This window comes from Pseudophryne corroboree (assembly GCF_028390025.1).
Source record: "Pseudophryne corroboree isolate aPseCor3 chromosome 3 unlocalized genomic scaffold, aPseCor3.hap2 SUPER_3_unloc_21, whole genome shotgun sequence".
Taxonomy (NCBI): Eukaryota; Metazoa; Chordata; class Amphibia; order Anura; family Myobatrachidae; genus Pseudophryne; species Pseudophryne corroboree.
Genome location: NW_026967510.1, coordinates 1,353,490 through 1,374,450, shown reverse-complemented (window position 1 = coordinate 1,374,450; position 20,961 = coordinate 1,353,490). Strand labels below are relative to the sequence as shown.

Sequence of the window (20,961 nt, the reverse complement as noted above, 5' to 3'; positions counted from 1 at the left end):
GTGTTGAACACCTTGAATGCTAATGTGGCTCTTATTAGCAAGAGGCTAGATAAGTCTGAGTCTCAGACACAGGCATGGAAGAAATCTGCAGAAGATATGTTACTGCAAAGTCAGGTCCCCTCAGGGTCACAGAAACGTACACTGGCCCAATTGGCAGACACTGATATCGACACAGACACTGATTCCAGTGTCGACTATAGCGATTCCAGATTAGACCCAAAATTGGCATAAAGCATTCAGTACATAATTGTGGCTGTTAAAGGGGTATTACATATCACTGAGGACCGGCTGTCTCTGATAAAAGGGTCTGTATGTATAAGGAAAGGAAACCTGATGTAACGTTTCCTCCCTCTCATGAACTGAACACGCTATTTGAAAACCTCTGTGAAGCTCCTGACAAAAAGTTTGAGATTCCAAAAAGAATTACGGTAGCTTATCCGTTTCCCTCGGCGGATAGGGAAAAGTGGGAGTCACCCCCCACCGTGGACAAGGCCCTGTCACATTTGTCTAAAAAGGTGGCTCTTCCGTCACCTGCCACGGCGGCCCTTAAGGATCCTGCGGTTCGTAAACAAGAAACTACGTTAAAGTCCATTTATGCGACCACAGGTACGCTACTCAGACCTGTCATTGCGTCTGCGTGGGTAAGTAGTGCTATCGAAAAGTGGGCAGACAACTTGTCTTCTGATGTAGATACTCATGATGCTGGGTTATATCAAGGACTCTGCAGCCTACCTTAAGGAAGCTGCGAGAGATATTGGTCTTTTGGGATCTAAGGCCAATGCCACGGCAGTCTTAGCTAGACGAGTGTTGTGGATACACCAATGGAATGCTGATGCCGATTCCAAGAAAAGTATGGAATCTCTACCATATAAAGGTATGGCTTTATTTGGTGACGGCCTTGATAATTTACCGCGGGTAAGTCATGCTTTTTACCTTATGTTCCTCCACAACAAAAGAAAAAGCATCACTATCAGATGCAGTCCTTTCGGCCCAATAAATACAGGAAGGGCCGAGGTTCTTCCTTCCTTGCTACTAGAGGAAGGGGAAGAGGTAAATGATCACCAGCCTTGTCAGGCTCCCAGGAGCAGAAGTCCTCCCAGGCTTCTGCTAATTCAACCGCATGACGTTGGGGCTCATATGCGGGAGTCCGCACCGGTGGGGGCACGTCTCAAACTCTTCAGTCAGTTTTGGGTTCGTTCAGACCTAGACCCATGGGTTTTACAAATAGTATCCCAAGGGTAGAAGCTGGAGTTTCAAGACGTTCCCCCTCGCCGTTTTTTAAAATCGGCCTTACCAGCTTCTCTTCCGGACAGGGAGGTAGTTTGCGACGCAATACAAAAGTTGTGTCAAAATCAAGTTATCGTCAGGGTTCCCCTGTCACAACAGGGAGAAGGCTTTTATTCGAGCCTGTTTGTGGTCCCGAAGCCGGACGGTTTGGTCAGACCAATCCTAAACCTGAAATCCCTAAATTTCTACCTAAAGAAATTCAAATTGAAGATGGAGTCTCTCCGAGCAGTGATCTCCAGTCTGGAGGAAGGGGATTTTATGGTGTCGGTGGACATAAAACATGCCTACTTACATGTTCCCATTTATCCTCCGCATCAGGCTTACCTGAGGTTTGCAATACAGGATTGTCATTACCAATTTCAGACGTTGCCGTTTGGTCTGTCCACGGCTCCGAGGATTTTCACGAAAGTGATGGCGGTGATGATGGTTCTCCTTCGCAAGCAAGGAGTCACGATTACCCCATACTTAGACGATCTCCTGATAAAGGCGAGATCCAGGGACCAGTTGGTGCAAAACGTTGCACTCTCCCTGACAGTTCTTCAGCAACATGGTTGGCTCCTAAATTTGCCAAAATCACAGTTGATGCCGATGACGCAGTTGTCGTTTTTGGGAATATTGGACACAGAACTACAGAGAGTATTTCTTCCAGTGGACAAGGCTCTGGAACTTCAGAGTCTGGTCAAACTAATTCTGAAACCAGCAAGAATGTCAATCCATTAATGCATTCGGTTGCTGGGGAAGATGGTTGCGGCCTAAGAGGCCATTCAGTTTGGCAGGTTCCATGCAGAGTGTTCCAGTGGGACCTGTTGGACAAGTGGTCCAGGTCCCACCTACACCGGAGGATAATCCTGTCTTCCAAGACCAGGATATCACTCCTGTGGTGGCTGCACAGCTCTAACCTCCTAGAGGGGCGCAGGTTCGGGATACAGGACTGAATCCTAGTGACCACGGTTGCAAGCCTCCGAGGCTAGGGGGCAGTCACAATGGGAGAAAACTTCCAAGGAAGATGGTCAAGTCAGGAAACTTGTTTCCACATAAATATTCTGGAGTTAAGGGCCTGTTACAACAGGGGCCGTGCGTGTATCAGGACTTACCGCGGCTACGTTTGACGGCATGGCGGTTGAGCGCAAAATCCTAGCCCGTAAGGGTATTCCCAGTGAAGTCATTCCCACACTTATTCAGGCCAGAAAAGGTAACGTCTAAACATTACCACCGTATTTGGAGAAAATATGTTTCTTGGTGTGAATCCAAGGGGGCTCCTACGGAAGAGTTTCGACTAGGACATTTTCCCCATTTTCTACAAGCAGGTGTGAATGCGGGCCTAAAATAGGGCTCAATTAAGGAACAGATTTCGGCCTTATCGGTTTTATTTCAGAAACAATTGGCCTCCCTTCCAGAAGTTCAGACTTTCGTAAAAGGAATGTTGCACATCCAACCTCCATTTGTGCCTCCAGTGGCACCATGGGATCTTAATGTGGTGTTGCAGGTCCTTCAATCACATTGATTTGAACCTTTACGGAAGGTGGAGTTGAAATTCCTCACTTGGAAAGTGGTCATCCTGTTGGCCTTGGCATCTGCAAGGCGGGTGTCTGAGTTAGCGGCCTTGTCTCACAAGGGCCCTTATATGATCTTCCATAAAAATAGAGCTGAATTGAGGACACGTCAACAATTTCTACCGAAAGTGGTTTCCTCTTTCCACATGAACTAACCTATTGTGGTGCTTGTGGCTACGGACGCCTTTCGCTGAGTCAAAATCTCTGGATGTGGTCAGAGCTTTGAAGATTTATTTCGCCAGAACGGCTCAGATTAGGAAAACAGAGGCTCTGTTTGTCCTGTATGCTCCCAACAAGGTTGGGTGTCCTGCTTCCAAGCAGACCATTGCACGCTGGATCTGTAACACGATTCAGCATGCTCATTCCACGGCTGGATTGCCGTTACCGGAATCGGTGAAAGCCCATTCTACTAGAAAGATGGGCTCGTCCTGGGTGGCTGCCCGGGGGGGCCTCGGCTTTGCAACTTTGCCGAGCAGCTATTTAGTCTGAGTCAAACACATTTGCAAAGTTCTACAAGTTTGACACCTTGGCCGATGAAGACCTTCAGTTGTTCAATCGGTGCTGCAGAGTCATCCGCACTCTCCCGCCCGTTCTAGAGCTTTGGTATAACCCCATGTTTCTATGATGACCCCAGCATCCTCTAGGACGTATGAGAAATAGACGTTATGGTAAGAACTTACCGTTGATAACGTAATTTCTCTTATGTCCACAGGTATCCACAGGATAACATTGGGATATGCCGGAGCGACAGCGGAAATGGCACCAAACAGTCACAAGCTTTCTGGCCTCCCAGGATGCATCGGGGCTTCACCGTATAATCCCGCCCACTCACTCAGTCAAATCAGTTCTTTCCACAGCGATTAGGCAGGAGCATCAGGTAGAAACCTATTTAGGCGATAAGAACACACATGCACACCCTTCCATACAAGAGGGAAGAGGTTTAATGATTGTTAAGATCCTCAAATCAGGTGCGTCAGGGTGGGATCCCTGTGGATACCTGTTGATATAAAAGAAATTACGTTATCCACGGTAAGTTCTTACCATAATGTCTATTTCTCAGGCTGGGTCCACAGGTTATCCACAGGATAACATTGGGATTCCCAAAGCCAGTTTTAGTGGTTGGGACACTCCTGATTACACAGGAGGACCTTTCGCCCGAAGTCTGCATCATGAGAGTCAAAAGTATCCAAGGCATAATGTCTGATGAATGTGTTTATGGAAGACCATGTGGCTGCCTTACAAATCTGTTCTGCTGAAGCACCCTGTTGTGCTGCCCATGAAGGACCTACCTTACGTGTAGAGTGAGCAGAGACATTAGCCGGAGTAGGGAGATCTGCATGAGAATAAGCTTCTGATATTACCATTCGGACCCATCTTGCGAGCGTCTGTTTACTAGTGATGAGCGGGTTCGGTTTTACTCGGTTCTCAAAACGGCATCTTATTGGCTCACCGATGTCACGTGTTTTGGATAGCCAATAAGATGCCGTTTTAAGAACCGAGTAAAACCGAGTAAAACCGAACCCGCTCATCACTACGGTTTACTAGCAGGCCATCCTCTTCTATGAAATCCGTAGAGGATGAAGAGAGAATCTGTTTTTCTGATGGCACTAGTACGATCTATGTAGATTCTTAAAGCTCGGACTACATCCAGCGACGCTTCTCCCGCAGAAAGTCCCGATACCTGAAAAGCTGGGACTACAATCTCTTTATTAAGGTGAAACTTTGACACCACCTTCGGAAGATAACCAGATCTAGTTCTAAGAACTGCTCTGTCTGTAAAAAAACTTAGGAAAGGAGACTTACATGATAATGCTTCTAAATCTGACTCTCTTCTGGCTGACGCCATTGCCAGTAGAAAAAGTACTTTAGCTGTTAACCATTTAAGATCTGCTCTCTTAAGTGGTTCAAACGGAGGTCCCTGGAGGAATTCAAGAACTAAATTCAAATCCCAGGGAGCTGCAGGAGGAACAAATGAAGGTTGAATATGTACCACTCCCTGAAAGAAAGTATGTACATCCTGTAAATCATCAATCTTTCGCTGAAACCATACAGTTAATGCTGATACTTGAACTCTCAAGGAAGCTACTTTCAAACCTTTTTCCAATCCTGCTTGAAGGAAATCCAAAATCCTGGATACTTTAAAAGATCTCGGATTCAAACTTTTTTCAGTACACCAATGAATATAGGCTTGCCATATTCTAATATACACGAGCTGAAGAAGGCTTTCTTGCTCGGAGCATAGTTTGGATTACTTGTTTAAAAAATCCTCTAGCTTTTAGGATAGAGGTTTCAACAGCCACGCCGTCAAAGATAGACGATCCAGATGACTGTGACAACAAGGACCCTGCATTAGCAGATCTGGACGTTGAGGGAGCAGTATTGGTGCTTCCACGGACATTCTCAGTAGATCTGTGTACCAATTACTTCTTAGCCAAGCTGGAGCTATTAGAATTATTGCTCCCTTTGCTTGCTTTATTTTTCTCACTACTCTGGGTAACAGAGATATTGGAGGGAACAGATATGCCAGATTAAATTTCCATTCTACTGACAGTGCATCTACAAGGACCGCTCCGGGATCCTTGGTTCTTGATCCGTACTTCAGAACTTTGTTGTTTAGACGAGACGCCATGAGGTCTATCTCTGGTAGACTCCATCTGTTCGCTATTGTCTGAAACACTTCTGGGTGTAATGCCCATTCGGTTTCCTGAATGATGTGTCGACTGAGAAAATCCGCTTCCCAGTTCAGAACACCTGGGACAAAACACCGCTGACAATGCTGGGAGATTGAGTTCTGCTCATCTTAGAATGGGAGTTACTTCCTCCATCAATCTTTTGCTGTGAGTTCCTCCTTGATGATTGAGGTACGCAACTGCTGTCGCATTGTCTGGCATCTGTTGTCAGGACTTGCCACTCTTTTATCCAAAAGGGTCTCCCCTTGTTTAAATGGTCTGTCTGTAGCCACCACGCTAGAGACCTTTTTACATTTACTGGAAACTTTATCATCTGCTTTTTTATCGTCTGATGATTTCCGTTCCATTTGGTCAGAATAAGGTGCTGTAATGGTCTGGAGTGGAATTGCACATATTTCACCATGTCGAAGGTTGATACCATCAGACCCAACAGTCGCATTGATGCATGGACTGATATTGTCTGGGTGTGCAACGCTTCCTGAGTCATGACCTGCACCTTGACCATCTTTTTCTCTGGTAAGAAAACTCTCTGTAGGTCTGAATCCAATATGGCCCCCAAATGAACCATCCGCTGTAATGGATTCAGAGACTACTTTTCCCAATTTATGAGCCACCCAAGTCTCTGTAGACAAACTATTGTCTGTTGAAGATGGCTCAAAAGTAAATTTTGCAAATGTGCTAAGATTAACAGGTCGTTGAGGTATGGGAATATTCTTATCCCCTGTTTGCGCAGACAAGCTGCCATAACCACCATGATCTTGGTAAACACCCTGGGTGCTGTTGCTAGCCTGAAGGGCAGAGCTTGGAACTGAAAATGTTCCTGGAGGATGGCAAACCTGAGGTAACACTGATGAGACAGTGCTATAGGCACATGTAGGTAAGCATCCCGTACACCCAGAGATACCATGTAATCTCCCGGTTCCATGGCCAACATTATGGAGCGCAACGTCTCCATGTGGAACTTCGGGATCCAAATGTATTTGTTTAACATTTTTAGATTGAGAATTGGTCGATATGACCCACTTGGCTTCTGGATCAGAAATAGATTGGAGTAAAACCCCTGTCCCCTTTGTGATGGAGGTACTGGGACAATCACACCAGACTGCAGTAATTTTTGGACTGCTTCTTGCAGGGCATTGGCCTTCGACTCTATACGAGACGGGCTGGTGCAAAAAAATCTTTGAGGAGGCTGCCTCCTGAATGGGAACCCATTCCCCTGAGATACCACCTTCTGCACCCAAGCATCTGTTGTTGACTGTTGCCATATGTGTGCAAAATGAAGGAGTCGGCCCCCAACCATGGAATCCTCTAGGCGGAGGCCTGTCTCTTCAGGCTGATGGTTTCTGTTCAGGCTTGGAAGCTGGCTTTTTGCTAGCCCACTGCTTCCTACCCCTGGTTTTGAACTGGGGTTGCTTAGACTCCTCTTTAGCTTTCGCTTTACTTTGCCAACGAAATGAGCAAAACTTTAAACCTTTGGACTTAGGGTTATAAATAGCCGGAAATCTGACCTTCTTTGATTCAGCCTCTGATTTTAGGATATCAGAAAATGGTTTCCCAAACAATATATTACCAACGAAAGGCAATGCTTCCAATTCTTTCTTGGATTCCGCATCTGCTTTCCAGGTACGTAGCCAAACTGTTCTGCGAGCGGCTACTGTCAAGGCTGAAGCTTTAGAAGCAACTGTACCCATATCAATTGCTGCTTGTTCTAAGTATTGGGCAGATTGTCTCAAACGGCTTAAAAGGTACTCTTGCTCCGAAGTAGGAGAAGAGATGTCATTTCTAGTTCCTCTATCCATTCGCCCATTGCCTTTGCTACCCAGGCCGAAGCCATAGCAGGTCTTACCACTGCTCCTACTAGAGAAAATAAATGTTTCCAAAAACTATCTACCCTTCTGTCTGTGACATCATTTAGCGAGGTAGATGACAGTGGTAAAGCAGATTTATGCACAATCGCAGAACATGTGCATCTACTTTTGGAGGAACTTCTCTTTTCGAACAATCCGCAGCTGGAAATGGATAATAAGAATTCCATCTTTTTGGAATCTTATATTTCTTACTGGGCGTCGCCCAAGACTCATCCATCATTTCTGTCAGTTCGTCTGACGCTGGGAATTCAGTTTTCACTGATTTTGTTCGTTTAAACACAGGTGCTTTAGATTTTAACACTGTTTTAGCTGGCTCTTCCAAAGAGAGAACAGCCTTCACAGCATCAAAAAGTTCAGCTACATCCTCTGAACTAAAACTCTGCGACTGATCATCATACGGAGTATTTGAATATACTGTATCATCATCTGTTGTATCATCTTATGTAGTCTGCCACATAGACGTATCAGTCTTAGTCTTACCTGCCCCATGGTTGCTTATAGAGGCTACTGGAACCAAGCCGTAGGAAGGGAGCTGCATGTATGGGTTCATAGTGTAATCTAACCCTTGAGGTGGTGCTACCGGAGCTAACCTGTCCGCTATTGAAGACAGAGTCTTTGCGACCATATTCCAAGGTGGCTCTGTTGGTGGTTGAACCAACTCCTGTTTTTTACTTTGCTGAAAAGCAAAACAGTTCGCACACAAGCCCTCATAAGTGACTAATTGATCCACATAAATTACCCTGTCTTATAAGATAAGCATGTTAGGGCTGTAGGAGTGCTTGATAAATTCTCCTCATCACTTTTGCCGCTCACAGACATGGTAATAATATATTATGTTATGTTATGACTACAGAGGGTCAGAACAGGACTGACATGACACAGAAAAGTCAGCACGCATACTAGCAGTCAGTCACATGTTAAAGCATTAGACATTGTCATATGAGAATACAACCTCCATAACAACTTATACATAAGTAGGAAAATTGTACTTCTGTTTTTAACTGGTTCTTTTCCAACATAACATGCAGAAAACACAGTAATATACAGGTCTCATATGCAATAGGTGCTAAAACTTAACAATGCATACTAAGAAGTAGAAGGAATTTTTAGTACTGTATACCCTGCCTTCAGAGAGCGGGATACAGGGAGACTCACCACACTTCCGTATCCAAGCAAATGCGCTCGCAAGACGCTGAGTGGATTCAGACGCTACTGATGTACACTACCGCTCTTATATAACTGATAACTGACACAGTCGCTCCTGCGGACACGGACGCTCAGTGACTTCCACGTGTATGCAGACGCTAAGGCCTGCGACTCTGTCTAGGCGGGATCTCTAGTGTACACAACCGCAGCGTCTAAGTTGCGACCGAGTACCCTCGTGGTAGCGTCTGAGCCGGAAGTGAGGTCATTCAGTTCATGAAACGAGAGACGTGCGGAAACTGGTCATGAACTCGGAGGAGGGGCGGCCAGGAGAGCGTCTGAATCCCCCTGTTGACTTAAACTGTAAGGATCGTGGCCTCTACATAGGCCTGGCGCCTATGATCCCTAGAGCGTAGCGCTGTCGCACTCAAGATGTTCGGCGCATCAACACACTGTTTGTAGTCTCCACCAAATTCAGCGTAGCTGTGTCCTGACCCCTCTAGTAAGAGGAAGTCCATAGACTCGCCATCTCCCCATGCTCCGGCCACAGCCTGGTTACGTCTGCTGGACCTGCTGGAACATCCGACACAGACGCCCGTCGAGACAGCACTAATACCCGAAGGTAAGCGTTGTTGCGACCCGGTGAGGAGTTGTTGGAGCGACTCTTTCTAGCATGCGTTTAAGACGCTATTAACAAGTAAGTTTATAAAAATTAAATAATAAAAGCTTGAGGCTATTCTCACAGCAGCTCTGTGACCATGAGGCTTCCTGCCGCACCAAGCAAAAAACTGATCTGACTGAGTCAGTGGGTGGGACTATATGGTGAAGGCCCCGATGCATCCTGGGAGGCCAGAAAGATTGTGACCGCGTTGGTGCCATTCCCGCTGTCCCTCAACCATATCCCAATATTATCCTGTGGATAATCCTGTGGACCCAGCCAGAGAAAGTCACAGTTTGTACAATGCAGAGGTTATTACTGACAATAATACTGCACTGGACTAGTTTATATTGCTAAATAGTCAATAGATATAACACTACACAGTAAGAAATGGATGTATATCACAGGGTAATTGTACTATAAAACCCTGACTAAATGCACTCTCTTTCTTAACTATCATGGTCTAAAAAGGCAGGTAGAATACTTAAGTGTCATGTAAAGTCACAGCGCTGACAACCAGGCGGCTTTACATAGGAGGATTTGCCCAAGCAGTCCCAGGAACAGTGAGCTGAGGGATAATGGCGCCGCAGACACTGATAGGGAGTGAGGAAAAGACAGAGATGCAGCTCCAGGGTGGGAACACTTGCTGGAAATGGCGACCTAGGGCTGGGGGAGGGCCTTCAGGTCTAAGCCTTATCCCCTCTGCTGGCAAAACCACCGGGTACTGTGGGCGATATAAAAACCGGTTTAGAGAGAAAACCTGACCTGCGCCCATGCCCTGGTGATCTAGTGGGATCGCCTGTACTGCCAAAGTGTCCACCGCTAGCGTGCACGGCCCGCCTCCCACTGACCGCGCCGGATCGCGATAAAGACAGGGTCCCGCAAGCGGGACCCACTTACCACCTCCCGAAGCGCGGCCACGCGATCCTGGAGAGCCCCAGCCGTGTGTGTCTAACGTGAAGAAAACCGGAGCCTCCGCTGTAGGTACCAGGCAACCAGGGCTCGGGAGTGTACAGCGCCGCTGGGGAGAGCTGGAGCTGCAGCAGTGAATGTCACAAGACATTTACCACCGCTGCTGCCCTTGAAGTCTTCACTTTTCATAAAAACCTTTTCTCAGGGCTGCTTGGAGCAGCCCCTCTGTTAAGTGCCTGTTACTGCAGCACCAACTTACAAAACTGAGCTCCTGTGCAGGGAGGCGCGGTGATATAGGAGGCGGTGCTGTGCATTCTGGGAACAGTCAAAGCTTTGAGCCTGTTGGTGCCTCGGATCAAGAGCCTACTCTACACCCCATTGTCCAATCCTTGTGGAGCCCAGTGTACCCCGCAGCTGAAATCCTGTTTTCTCATAAATCCTAGAGGATGCTGGGGTCCACTTCATGACCATGGGGTTTATACCAAAGCTCCAGTATGGGCGGGAGAGTGCAGATGACCCTGCAGCACCGATTGACCGAACTTGAGGTCTTCATCGGCCACGGTGTCAAACTTGTAGAATTTAGCAAATGTGTTTGACCCTGACCAAGTAGCTGCTCGACAAAGTTGCAATGCCGAGACCCCCCGGGCAGCCCCCCAGGAGGAGACCACCTTCCTAGTAGAATGGGCCTTCACTGACTTCGGTAACAGCAATCCAGCTTGCTGAATCGTACCTCTGATCCAGCATGCAATAGTCTGCTTGGAAGCAGGACACCCAATTTTGTTGGGAGCATACAGGACAAAGACTCTGTTTTCCGTATTCTAGCTGTTCTAGCAACATAAATCTTCAAAGCCCTAACCACATCTAGATACTTTGACTCAGTGAATGTGTCAGGAATTACTGGCACCACAATAGGTTGGTTTATGTGGAAAGATGAAACCACCTCTGGAAGAAAATGTTGACGAGTTCTCAACTCTGCCCTATCTTCATGGAAGATCAGGTAAGGGCTCTTGTGAGATGCCAATGCCAAAAGCATCACCACTTTCCAAATGAGAAACTTCTACTCTATCTCTTGTAGAGGCTCAAACCAATCTGATTGAAGGAACTGCAACACCACATTAAGGTCCCATGGTGCCACTGGAGGCACAAATGGAGGCTGGATGTGCAGAACCCATTTCACGAAGGTCTGAACCTCTCGAAGAGAGGCCAATTGTTTTTGGAAGAACACTGACAAGGCCGAAATCTGGACCTTGATTGATCGTATTCGGAGGCCCGCCTCCACACCAACCTGCAGAAAATGGAGAAAACGTCCCAAATGAAACTCTTCCATAGGAGCCTTCTTGGATTCACACCAAGATACATATTTTCTCCAAATACGGTGGTAATGTTTCAACGTTACTCCTTTCCTGGCCTGAATAAGAGTGGGGATGACTTCCTTGGGAATACCCTTTCGGGCTAGGATTCGCCGCTCAACAGCCATGCCGTCAAACGTAGCCGCGGTAAGTCTTGATACACGCACGGCCCCTGCTGTAACAGGTCCTCGCGAAGAGGAAGAGGATCTTCTATGAGCTACTCCTGAAGATCTGGGCACCAAGCCCTCCTTGGCCAGTCTGCGGCAATGAAGATTGCTCGAACTCCTGTTCTTCTAATGATCCTGAGCCCTTTTGGGATCAGCGGAAGTGGAGGGAAGACATACACTGACCGGAAAACCCACTGGGCCACTAGCGCATCCACCGCTAATGCTTGAGGTTCTCTCGACCTGGAACAATATCTCTGAAGCTTCTTGTTGAGACGAGATGCCATCATGTCTACTTGAGGAACTCCCCAAAGACTTGTCACCTCTGCGAAGACTTCTTGGTGGAGGCCCCACTCTCCTGGATGGAGATCATGTCTGCTGAGGAAGTCTGCTTCCCAGTTGTCTACTCCTGGAATGAAAATTGCTGACAGAGCCTTTAGATGTCTTTCTGCCCAGAGGAGGATCTTCGTCACCTCTGCCATTGCCGCTCTGCTTTTCGTTACACTCTGCCTGTTTATGTACGCGACTGCTGTTACATTGTCCGACTGGATCTGCATGGGATGATCTTGAAGATGTACCGCTTGTTGAAAGCCGTTGTAAATGGCTCTCAATTCCAGCACGTTTATGTGAAGGCAGGCTTCCTGACTAGACCATTTCCCTTGGAAGCTTTCTCCCTGAGTGACAGTTCCCACGCCTCGGAGACTTGGATCCGTGGTCACCAGGAGCCAGTCCTGAATCCCGAATCTGCGTACCTCCAGTAGGTGAGAGCTGTGTAATCACCACAGGAGTGAAATCCTAGCTTTTGACGACAGGATTATCTTTCGGTGCATGTGTAGGTGGGAACCCGACCATTTGTCCAACAGGTCCTACTGGAAAACTCTGGCATGGAACCTGCCAAACTGTATGGCCTCGTAGGCCGCCACCATTTTCCCCAACAACCGAATGCACTGATGGATCGACACACTTGTTTCGAAAGGGCTTTCTACGTAATCTCCTGTTGTACTGTCATACTAACCTACAGTTTCTTAGGTCTTTAAATTGCAGACGTTATAGAGAATGAAGATACACAGACATTTTCATCAGAGAATTTTAGTATCATTTAATTTTTCTCCAGACGAAAGATCCGCTATAAATGGGAGATTAACTAGGCTTTTTTAGTGATCACCTGCTGCCCAGGGGCCTGACCGGATCGTTCCTCTAGCCAGGGGCAAAACCGGACCGTTCTTCCTGCCAGGGGCAAAACCGGACCCCATGGCTAGCCCAGAGGCAAAACCATAACGATCCTCTAGCCAGGGGCAAAACCGGACCCCATGCTCTAGCCCAGAGGCAAAACCATAACAATCCTCTAGCCAGGGGCAAAACCGGACTGATCCTCTAGCCAAGGGGCAAAATTAGACCGATCCTCTAGCCAAGGGACGTAACCAGACCGATCCTCTAGCCAAGGGACGTAACTGGACCGATCCTCTAGCCAACGGGCGTAACCAGACCATTCTTCTATCAAGGTGTCTATCCCTCTTTACATGATCTCCACTCTGTATAACAGGGATTGTCTAGATACCTTCTCCAGGACATCTGTACAGAATATCACTCCCCATAATCAATCTGTTTGCTCATGAAGTATGAACTTTTCTATCTATGAGGTCTCTACTTGCAGATATACTAGGAATGGAGTACCTATATTAAGGAATGAAGACCATCCTGTCACATACACTTCCCATTACTCTGCTTTAGAAAATAAGAACTATTAAGAGGTTCCAATTCTTAATTAAAGCATGGTCCACTGAATCCAGTGACCTCCTATAATGCATTAGTCATCCGTGTGCTGAAGAACAATTTCACGGCCTACTCGAAAAAGGAGACTGGCGTTCTAGGGCAGAGAGCTCAGTTCTCAGCTTGCCTTCTTATTGCCGAGACTCAACACCATGTTAGTTACAGAAAACAAATCCTACCTGACCTCAGTGACATGATAAGAAGACTATGGGATTAATATGGGCTGATGGCTCCTGATGTATGAGATATGCCAGAGAGTGTGGGGAGGAGACTGGTCAGAACTCTGGGCTGGTAACACACAGTAAGATTATGTGAAGGGGAGAGTAGGAGTATAATAGGGGTTGAAGGCTCCTGATGTATGAGATACACCAAAGAGTGTGGGGAGGAGACTGTTCAGATCTCTGGGCTGGTAACACAGTGACATGATGTGAAGGGGAGAGCAGGAGTATAATAGGGGCTTAAGTCTTCTGATGTATGAGATACACCAGAGAGTGTGGGGAGGAGACTGGTCAGATCTCTGGGCTGGTAACACACAGACATGATGTGAGGCGGAGAGCTGGAGTATAATAGGGGCTGATGGCTACTGATGTACAATACACCCCAGAGAGTGTGGGGAGGAGACTGGTCAGATCTCTGGGCTGGTAACACACAGTGACATGATGTGAGGGTGAGAGCAGGAGTATAATAGGGGCTGCTGGCCCCTGATGTATGAGATACACCAGAGAGTGTGGGGAGGAGACTGGTCAGATCTCTGGGCTGGTAACACACAGTGACATGATGTGAGGCGGAGAGCTGGAGTATAATAGGGGCTGATGGCTCCTGATGTACAATATACCCCAGAGAGTGTGGAGAAGAGACTGGTCAGAAGGAAGGAGAATATGTGACACTTTCCTGTAATAAGTGTTTATTACTCACCTGTGCTGATATCTGTAGGGATCTCCTCCTCCTTACACTGCTGATCACCCTTCAGATACATCTCTTCTTCTTCCTCAGTATCTTCTGTCTCTATATCAGTCACATACGTCTCTTCTTCTCCCTCTGTATCTTCTGCCTTTATATCAGTCACATACGTCTCTTCTTCTCCCTCTATATCTTCTGTCTTTATATCGGTCACATACGTCTCTTCTTCTCGCTCTGTATCTTCTGCCTTCATATCAGTCACATACGTTTCTTCTTCTCCCGCAATATCTTCTGCCTTCATATCAGTCACATACGTCTCTTCTTCTCCCTCTATAGCTTCTGCCTTTATATCAGTCACATATGTCTCTTCTTCTCCCTCTATATCTTCTGCCTTTATATCAGTCACATACGTCTCTTCTTCTCCCTCTATATCTTCTGCCTTTATATCAGTCACATACGTCTCTTCTTCTCCCTCTATATCTTCTGCCTTTATATCAGTCACATACGTCTCTTCTTCTCCCTCTGTATCTTCTGCTTTTATATCAGTCACATACGTCTCCTCTTCTCCATCTATATCTTCTGCCTTTTTATCAGTCACATACGTCTCTTCTTCTCCCTCTGTATCTTCTGCCTTCATATCAGTCACATACGTCTCTTCTTCTCCCTCTATATCTTCTGCCTTTATATCAGTCACATACATCTCTTCTTCTCCCTCTATATCTTCTGCCTTTATATCAGTCACATACGTCTCTTCTTCTCCTTCTGTATCTTCTGCCTTTATATCAGTCACATACGTCTCTTCTTCTCCCCCTATATCTTCTGCCTTTATATCAGTCACATACGTCTCTTCTTCTCCCCCTATATCTTCTGCCTTTATATCAGTCACATACGTCTCTTCTTCTCCCTCTGTATCTTCTGCCTTTATATCAGTCACATACGTCTCTTCTTCTCCCTCTATATCTTCTGCCTTTATATCAGTCACATACGTCTCTTCTTCTCCATCTATATCTTCTGCCGTTATATCAGTCACATACGTCTCTTCTTCTCCCTCTATATCTTCTGCCTTTATATCAGTCACATACGTCTCTTCTTCTCCATCTATATCTTCTGCCTTTATATCAGTCACATACGTCTCTTCTTCTCCCTCTGTATCTTCTGCCTTTATATCAGTCACATACGTCTCTTCTTCTCCCTCTATATCTTCTGTCTTTATATCGGTCACATATGTCTCTTCTTCTCCCTCTGTATCTTTGATTTTAATATTATTTAATTGGGCTTCACCCTATGTAAACAATACAAATATAATGACACACAGCTCCTCTACACAACATACAGTGACAGTCACTTTGGTATATTGGGGAGACCCTATAGCCCACCTACCTGATCCTCCTGTGGGATCCTGTGATTCTCCTCTGTACAGTCCTGGGAATACAGAGGACGGAGACATCTCTCTGGGGTATCTCTGTTACTGGGTCCATCTGTAGGAGACACACAGTGACTGAGTACAGTGTATATATGTGATTATCAGATGATGTGTGTATATAGGGGCCCCCATACCTGCTCTCCCCTGTACAATACATGACAGTCTCCCCTTACCCAGTGATGTGTGGGGCCGGTGATTCTCCATCATCACGTCCTTGTACAGACCCCTGTGTTCCTCTATACACTCCACCTCCTGCATGGAGACATAGACAGTGACATCCTGACACCTTATAGAAACCTGACACACACTGTGATACAGTCATCACCCAGACACATCCCCTGGTGTTACTGTAAAATGCCCCATACCCAGCAGTCACCTCGCCAGTCATCCCCCAGACACATCCCCCGGTGTTACTGTATAATACCCCATTCCCAGCAGTCACCTCTCCAGTCATCACCCAGACACATCCCCCGGTGTTACTGTATAATGTCCCATTCCCAGCAGTCACTTCTCCAGTCATCACCCAGACACCCCCCTGGTGTTACTGTATAATGCCCCATTCCCAGCAGTCACCTCTCCAGTCATCATCCAGACACATCCCCCGGTGTTACTGTATAATGCCCCATTCCCAGCAGTCACCTCTCCAGTCATCACCCAGAAACTTCCTCTGGTGTTACTGTATAATGCCCCATTCCCAACAGTCACCTCTCCAGTCATCACCCAGATACATTCTCTGGTGTTACTGTATAATGTCTTATTTGCAGCAGTCACCTCTTGAGTCATCACCGAGACACACATCCTGGTGTTACTGTATAATGCCCCATTCCCAGCAGTCACTTCTCCAGTCATCACCCAGACACATCCCCCGGTGTTACTGTATAATGCCCCATTCCCAGCAGTCACCTCTCCAGTCATCACCCAGACACATCCCCTGGTGTTACTGTATAATGTCCCATTCCCAGCAGTCACCTCTCCAGTCATCACCCAGACACATACCCCGGTGTTACTGTATAATGTCCCATTCCCAGCAGTCACCTCTCCAGTCATCACCCAGACACATCCCCCGGTGTTACTGTATAATGCCCCATTCCCAGCAGTCACCTCTCCAGTCATCACCCAGACACATCCCCTGGTGTTACTGTATAATGTCCCATTCCCAGCAGTCACCTCTCCAGTCATCACCCAGACACATCCCCTGGTGTTACTGTATAATGTCCCATTCCCAGCAGTCACCTCTCCAGTCATCACCCAGACACATCCCCCGGTGTTACTGTATAATGCCCCATTCCCAGCAGTCACCTCTCCAGTCATCACCCAGACACCCCCCTGGTGTTACTGTATAATGTCCCATTCCCAGCAGTCACCTCTCCAGTCATCACCCAGACACATCACCTGGTGTTACTGTATAATGCCCCATTCCCAGCAGTCACTTCTCCAGTCATCACCCAGACACATCCCCAGGTGTTACTGTATAATGCCCCATTCCCAGCAGTCACTTCTCCAGTCATCACCCAGACACCCCCCCTGGTGTTACTGTATAATGCCCCATTCCCAGCAATCACCTCTCCAGTCATCACCCAGACACATCCACTGGTATTACTGTATAATGTCCCATTCCCAGCAGTCACCTCTCCAGTCATCACCCAGACACATACCCCGGTGTTACTGTATAATGTCCCATTCCCAGCAGTCACCTCTCCAGTCATCACCCAGACACGTCCCCTAATCTTACTGTATAATGTTCCATTCCCAGCGGTCACCTCTCCAGTCATCACCCAGAAACTTCCTCTGGTGTTACTGTATAATGCCCCATTCCCAACAGTCACCTCTCCAGTCATCACCCAGATACATTCCCTGGTGTTACCGTATAATGTCCCATTCCCATCAGTCACCTCTCCAGTCATCACCCAGACACATTCCCTGGTGTTACTGTATAATGTCCCATTCCCAGCAGTCACCTCTCCAGTCATCACCCAGACACATACCCCGGTGTTACTGTATAATGTCCCATTCCCAGCAGTCACCTCTCCAGTCATCACCCAGACACGTCCCCTAATGTTACTGTATAATGTTCCATTCCCAGCGGTCACCTCTCCAGTCATCACCCAGAAACTTCCTCTGGTGTTACTGTATAATGCCCCATTCCCAGCAGTCACCTCTCCAGTCATCACCCAGACACATCCCCTGGTGTTACTGTATAATGCCCCATTCCCAGCAGTCACTTCTCCAGTCATCACCCAGACACATACCCCGGTGTTACTGTATAATGTCCCATTCCCAGCAGTCACCTCTCCAGTCATCACCCAGACACGTCCCCTAATCTTACTGTATAATGTTCCATTCCCAGCGGTCACCTCTCCAGTCATCACCCAGAAACTTCCTCTGGTGTTACTGTATAATGCCCCATTCCCAACAGTCACCTCTCCAGTCATCACCCAGACACATCCCCTGGTGTTACTGTATAATGTCCCATTCCCAGCAGTCACCTCTCCAGTCATCACCCAGACACATCCCCTGGTGGTACTGTATAATGCCCCATTCTGTTATGCACACCAGTGCCTGCAGGAATGTACTGGTGTCTGAACAGAGAGGGATGCAAAACAAATGAACTAACAGACAGACTGGGAAGTATGACATCACATACACAGAAAGTGATAGGGTAACAAAACCAACACAAAGTGAACAGATAAGCCCAGAGGCTAAGAAACTGGATGTCTCCCTAGTATTACAAATGCTCAGATGGAAAAGGCAAGATGTTGTGTTTTAATACGTAGAGAACCCGAAATGCTGTTGCTAAGGGCAACAGCAAAACCCTAAAGGGTTACCAACGGGTGTGGCAGCAAACTCCTTGGTCAGAGATGGAATAGTAGACACAAGGAGAGTCTCCACAATCCTATTTCTCACTTGCAGGGCACAGGTTCAGCTTCCTGCCACTAAACTGACACATGGACGCCCTGCACAGTGAGAGAGGATTAAGCATGCAGGTCTGAAAGTACAGTCACAAACCTGCTGGGTTCTCAGAATAACAAAAGAACTACAGCAGGCTAAACGACTGACTCCAGTCTTACTGCTAGGTCTGGATTGGCAGAGTGTAGTACCAAATCTCCAGGCCTATTTGCAGTAAGCAATAACAAATACAAAGCTACACAGTACTGGCTAATTTTCAGGAACTGACTAACCAACAAAGATTCAGCAGCATCTGCTTAATCTGAGAAGAGGCCTTATAAAGCAGGTGCTGGCCACGCCCCACTCAGACCTCACAGACTGTGAGCACAAAAACCAGCACCGGATCCCCTGCCTGTAACCACTGCACAGCAAAAGACCCGAACCGGAGTATCAGCTGCGCTCAGGTTATTCCGCTAGCACTCGTCTCCCGGTTGCCATGACGACGTGGCAGCACAGGGCAGGAGACCCTAACAGTACCCCCCCTCTGACGAGGGGTCAAAGAACCCCTACCACCGGGTTTATCGGGGAACTGCGAGAAGAAAGAGCGTATCAGTCTGGGGGCATGAAGATCACAACTGCGCACCCACGACCGTTCCTCCGGGCCATACCCCTTCCAGTGCACCAAAAATGACAGCCGACCCCGAACCATCTTGGAGTCAAGAATCCTTTCAACAACAAACTCCCTCTGGCCACGTATCAGAAGAGGGGAAGGTCTTCCTCTGGAAGAAGGATTACTAATCGCCCGTTTTAAAAGGGAACAATGAAATGTTTTATTGATACCCAAAGAACGGGGCAGATCTAACTGAAATGCCACTGGATTGATAACCCTGGTGATCTTATAAGGGCCGATGAACCGGGGGCCTAACTTATGAGATGGCTGTCTCAACTTCAAATTCTTGGTAGACAACCAGATGAAGTCTCCTAATTTGAAGCTGCAGGGTCTTTTCCGCTTATCAAAAACCCTTTTGGTCACTAATGACACAGACACAAGGGCTTTCTTCACTTTCCTCCAAATACCTCTAAGGACCGAAACGACAGAGGAACCACCAGGCGTGGAGTCCAGGGGGTCAAAAGAATTGGCCTTAGGATGATGCCCATACACACAAAGGAAAGGAGAGATCCCTGTAGCAGAGTGAGCCGCGTTGTTATAGGCAAACTCCGCCATGGACAGATGAGCAACCCAGTCAGTCTGACACTTGGAGACATAACACCTGAGGAACTGCTCCAAGGACTGGTTCACCCTTTCAGTCTGCCCATTAGACTGCGGATGGTAGCCTGACGACAAGCTGACAGAAATCTGGAGATCGGAACAAAATGCCCTCCAGAATTTGGCCACAAACTGGGATCCGCGGTCAGAGACCACATCAAGTGGCAACCCGTGGAGACGCACAACATGCAGCATAAATAATTCAGACAGGCGTCTGGCCGATGGCAGCCCAACCAGTGGAACGAAGTGCGCCATCTTCGAAAACCTGTCAACAACAACCCAGATGGCTGTCATCCCCGAGGATTTGGGCAAGTCCACCACAAAATCCATTGAAATGTGGGTCCATGGCTTAGATGGAATAGAGAGTGGATGCAATGGGCCAACAGGAACCCCTCTAGGAGTCTTATTTCGGGCACAGATGTCACATGCCCGAACCCACTGATCCACATCCTTAGCCACCGAGGGCCACCACACCGCCCTAGATAGCAACTCCCGAGTTCTGGCAATACCCGGGTGACCTGCCGACTTCTTGGCATGGAATTCCAGGAACACTCGCTGTCTTAACCTAGGAGGCACAAACAAAAGACCTACCGGAAGGTCTGGAGGAGCCTGCTCCTGTGCTCTAAGGACTAATGACAAGAGGTCCTGGGTAATGCCCACTTTAATACATGAGGGGGACACAATGGGCAACGGCTCCTCGGTGGTCTCTTGGATTGGAGCAAAACTCCGCGAGAGCGCATCAGCCTTGATGTTTTTTGACCCAGGGCGATATGTTATCAAAAAATTAAAGCGAGCAAAAAACAAAGCCCATCGTGCCTGCCTGGCATTGAGACGCTTTGCTGACTCTAAATATGCCAAATTCTTATGGTCGGTGAGAATTGAGACCACAAACTTAGCCCCCTCAAGCCAGTGTCTCCACTCCTCGAGTGCATCCTTAATAGCCAACAATTCCCGGTTACCCACGTCATAATTCATCTCGGCAGGCGAAAATTTACGGGAAAAGTAAGCACAGGGATGAAGGCGATTATCAGAAACTCCCATCTGAGAGAGCACTGCCCCAATACCCATCTCAGAGGCATCCACCTCCACCA

The 20,961-nt window shown here is 47.4% G+C and overlaps 1 protein-coding gene across 1 annotated transcript in view; it reads left to right on the top strand.

Annotated features, from left to right (window-relative positions):
* Window positions 1-20,961, top strand: part of LOC134983690 (zinc finger protein 585B-like) — a gene marked incomplete at its 5' end in the record, with an annotated part of 366,847 nt that overhangs the window by 233,090 nt on the left and 112,796 nt on the right. Inside the window, one exon of the mRNA XM_063949347.1 lies at window positions 13,537-13,548. Coding sequence (XP_063805417.1) covers window positions 13,537-13,548 — 12 coding nt within the window. The remainder of the gene's footprint in view (window positions 1-13,536; window positions 13,549-20,961) is intronic.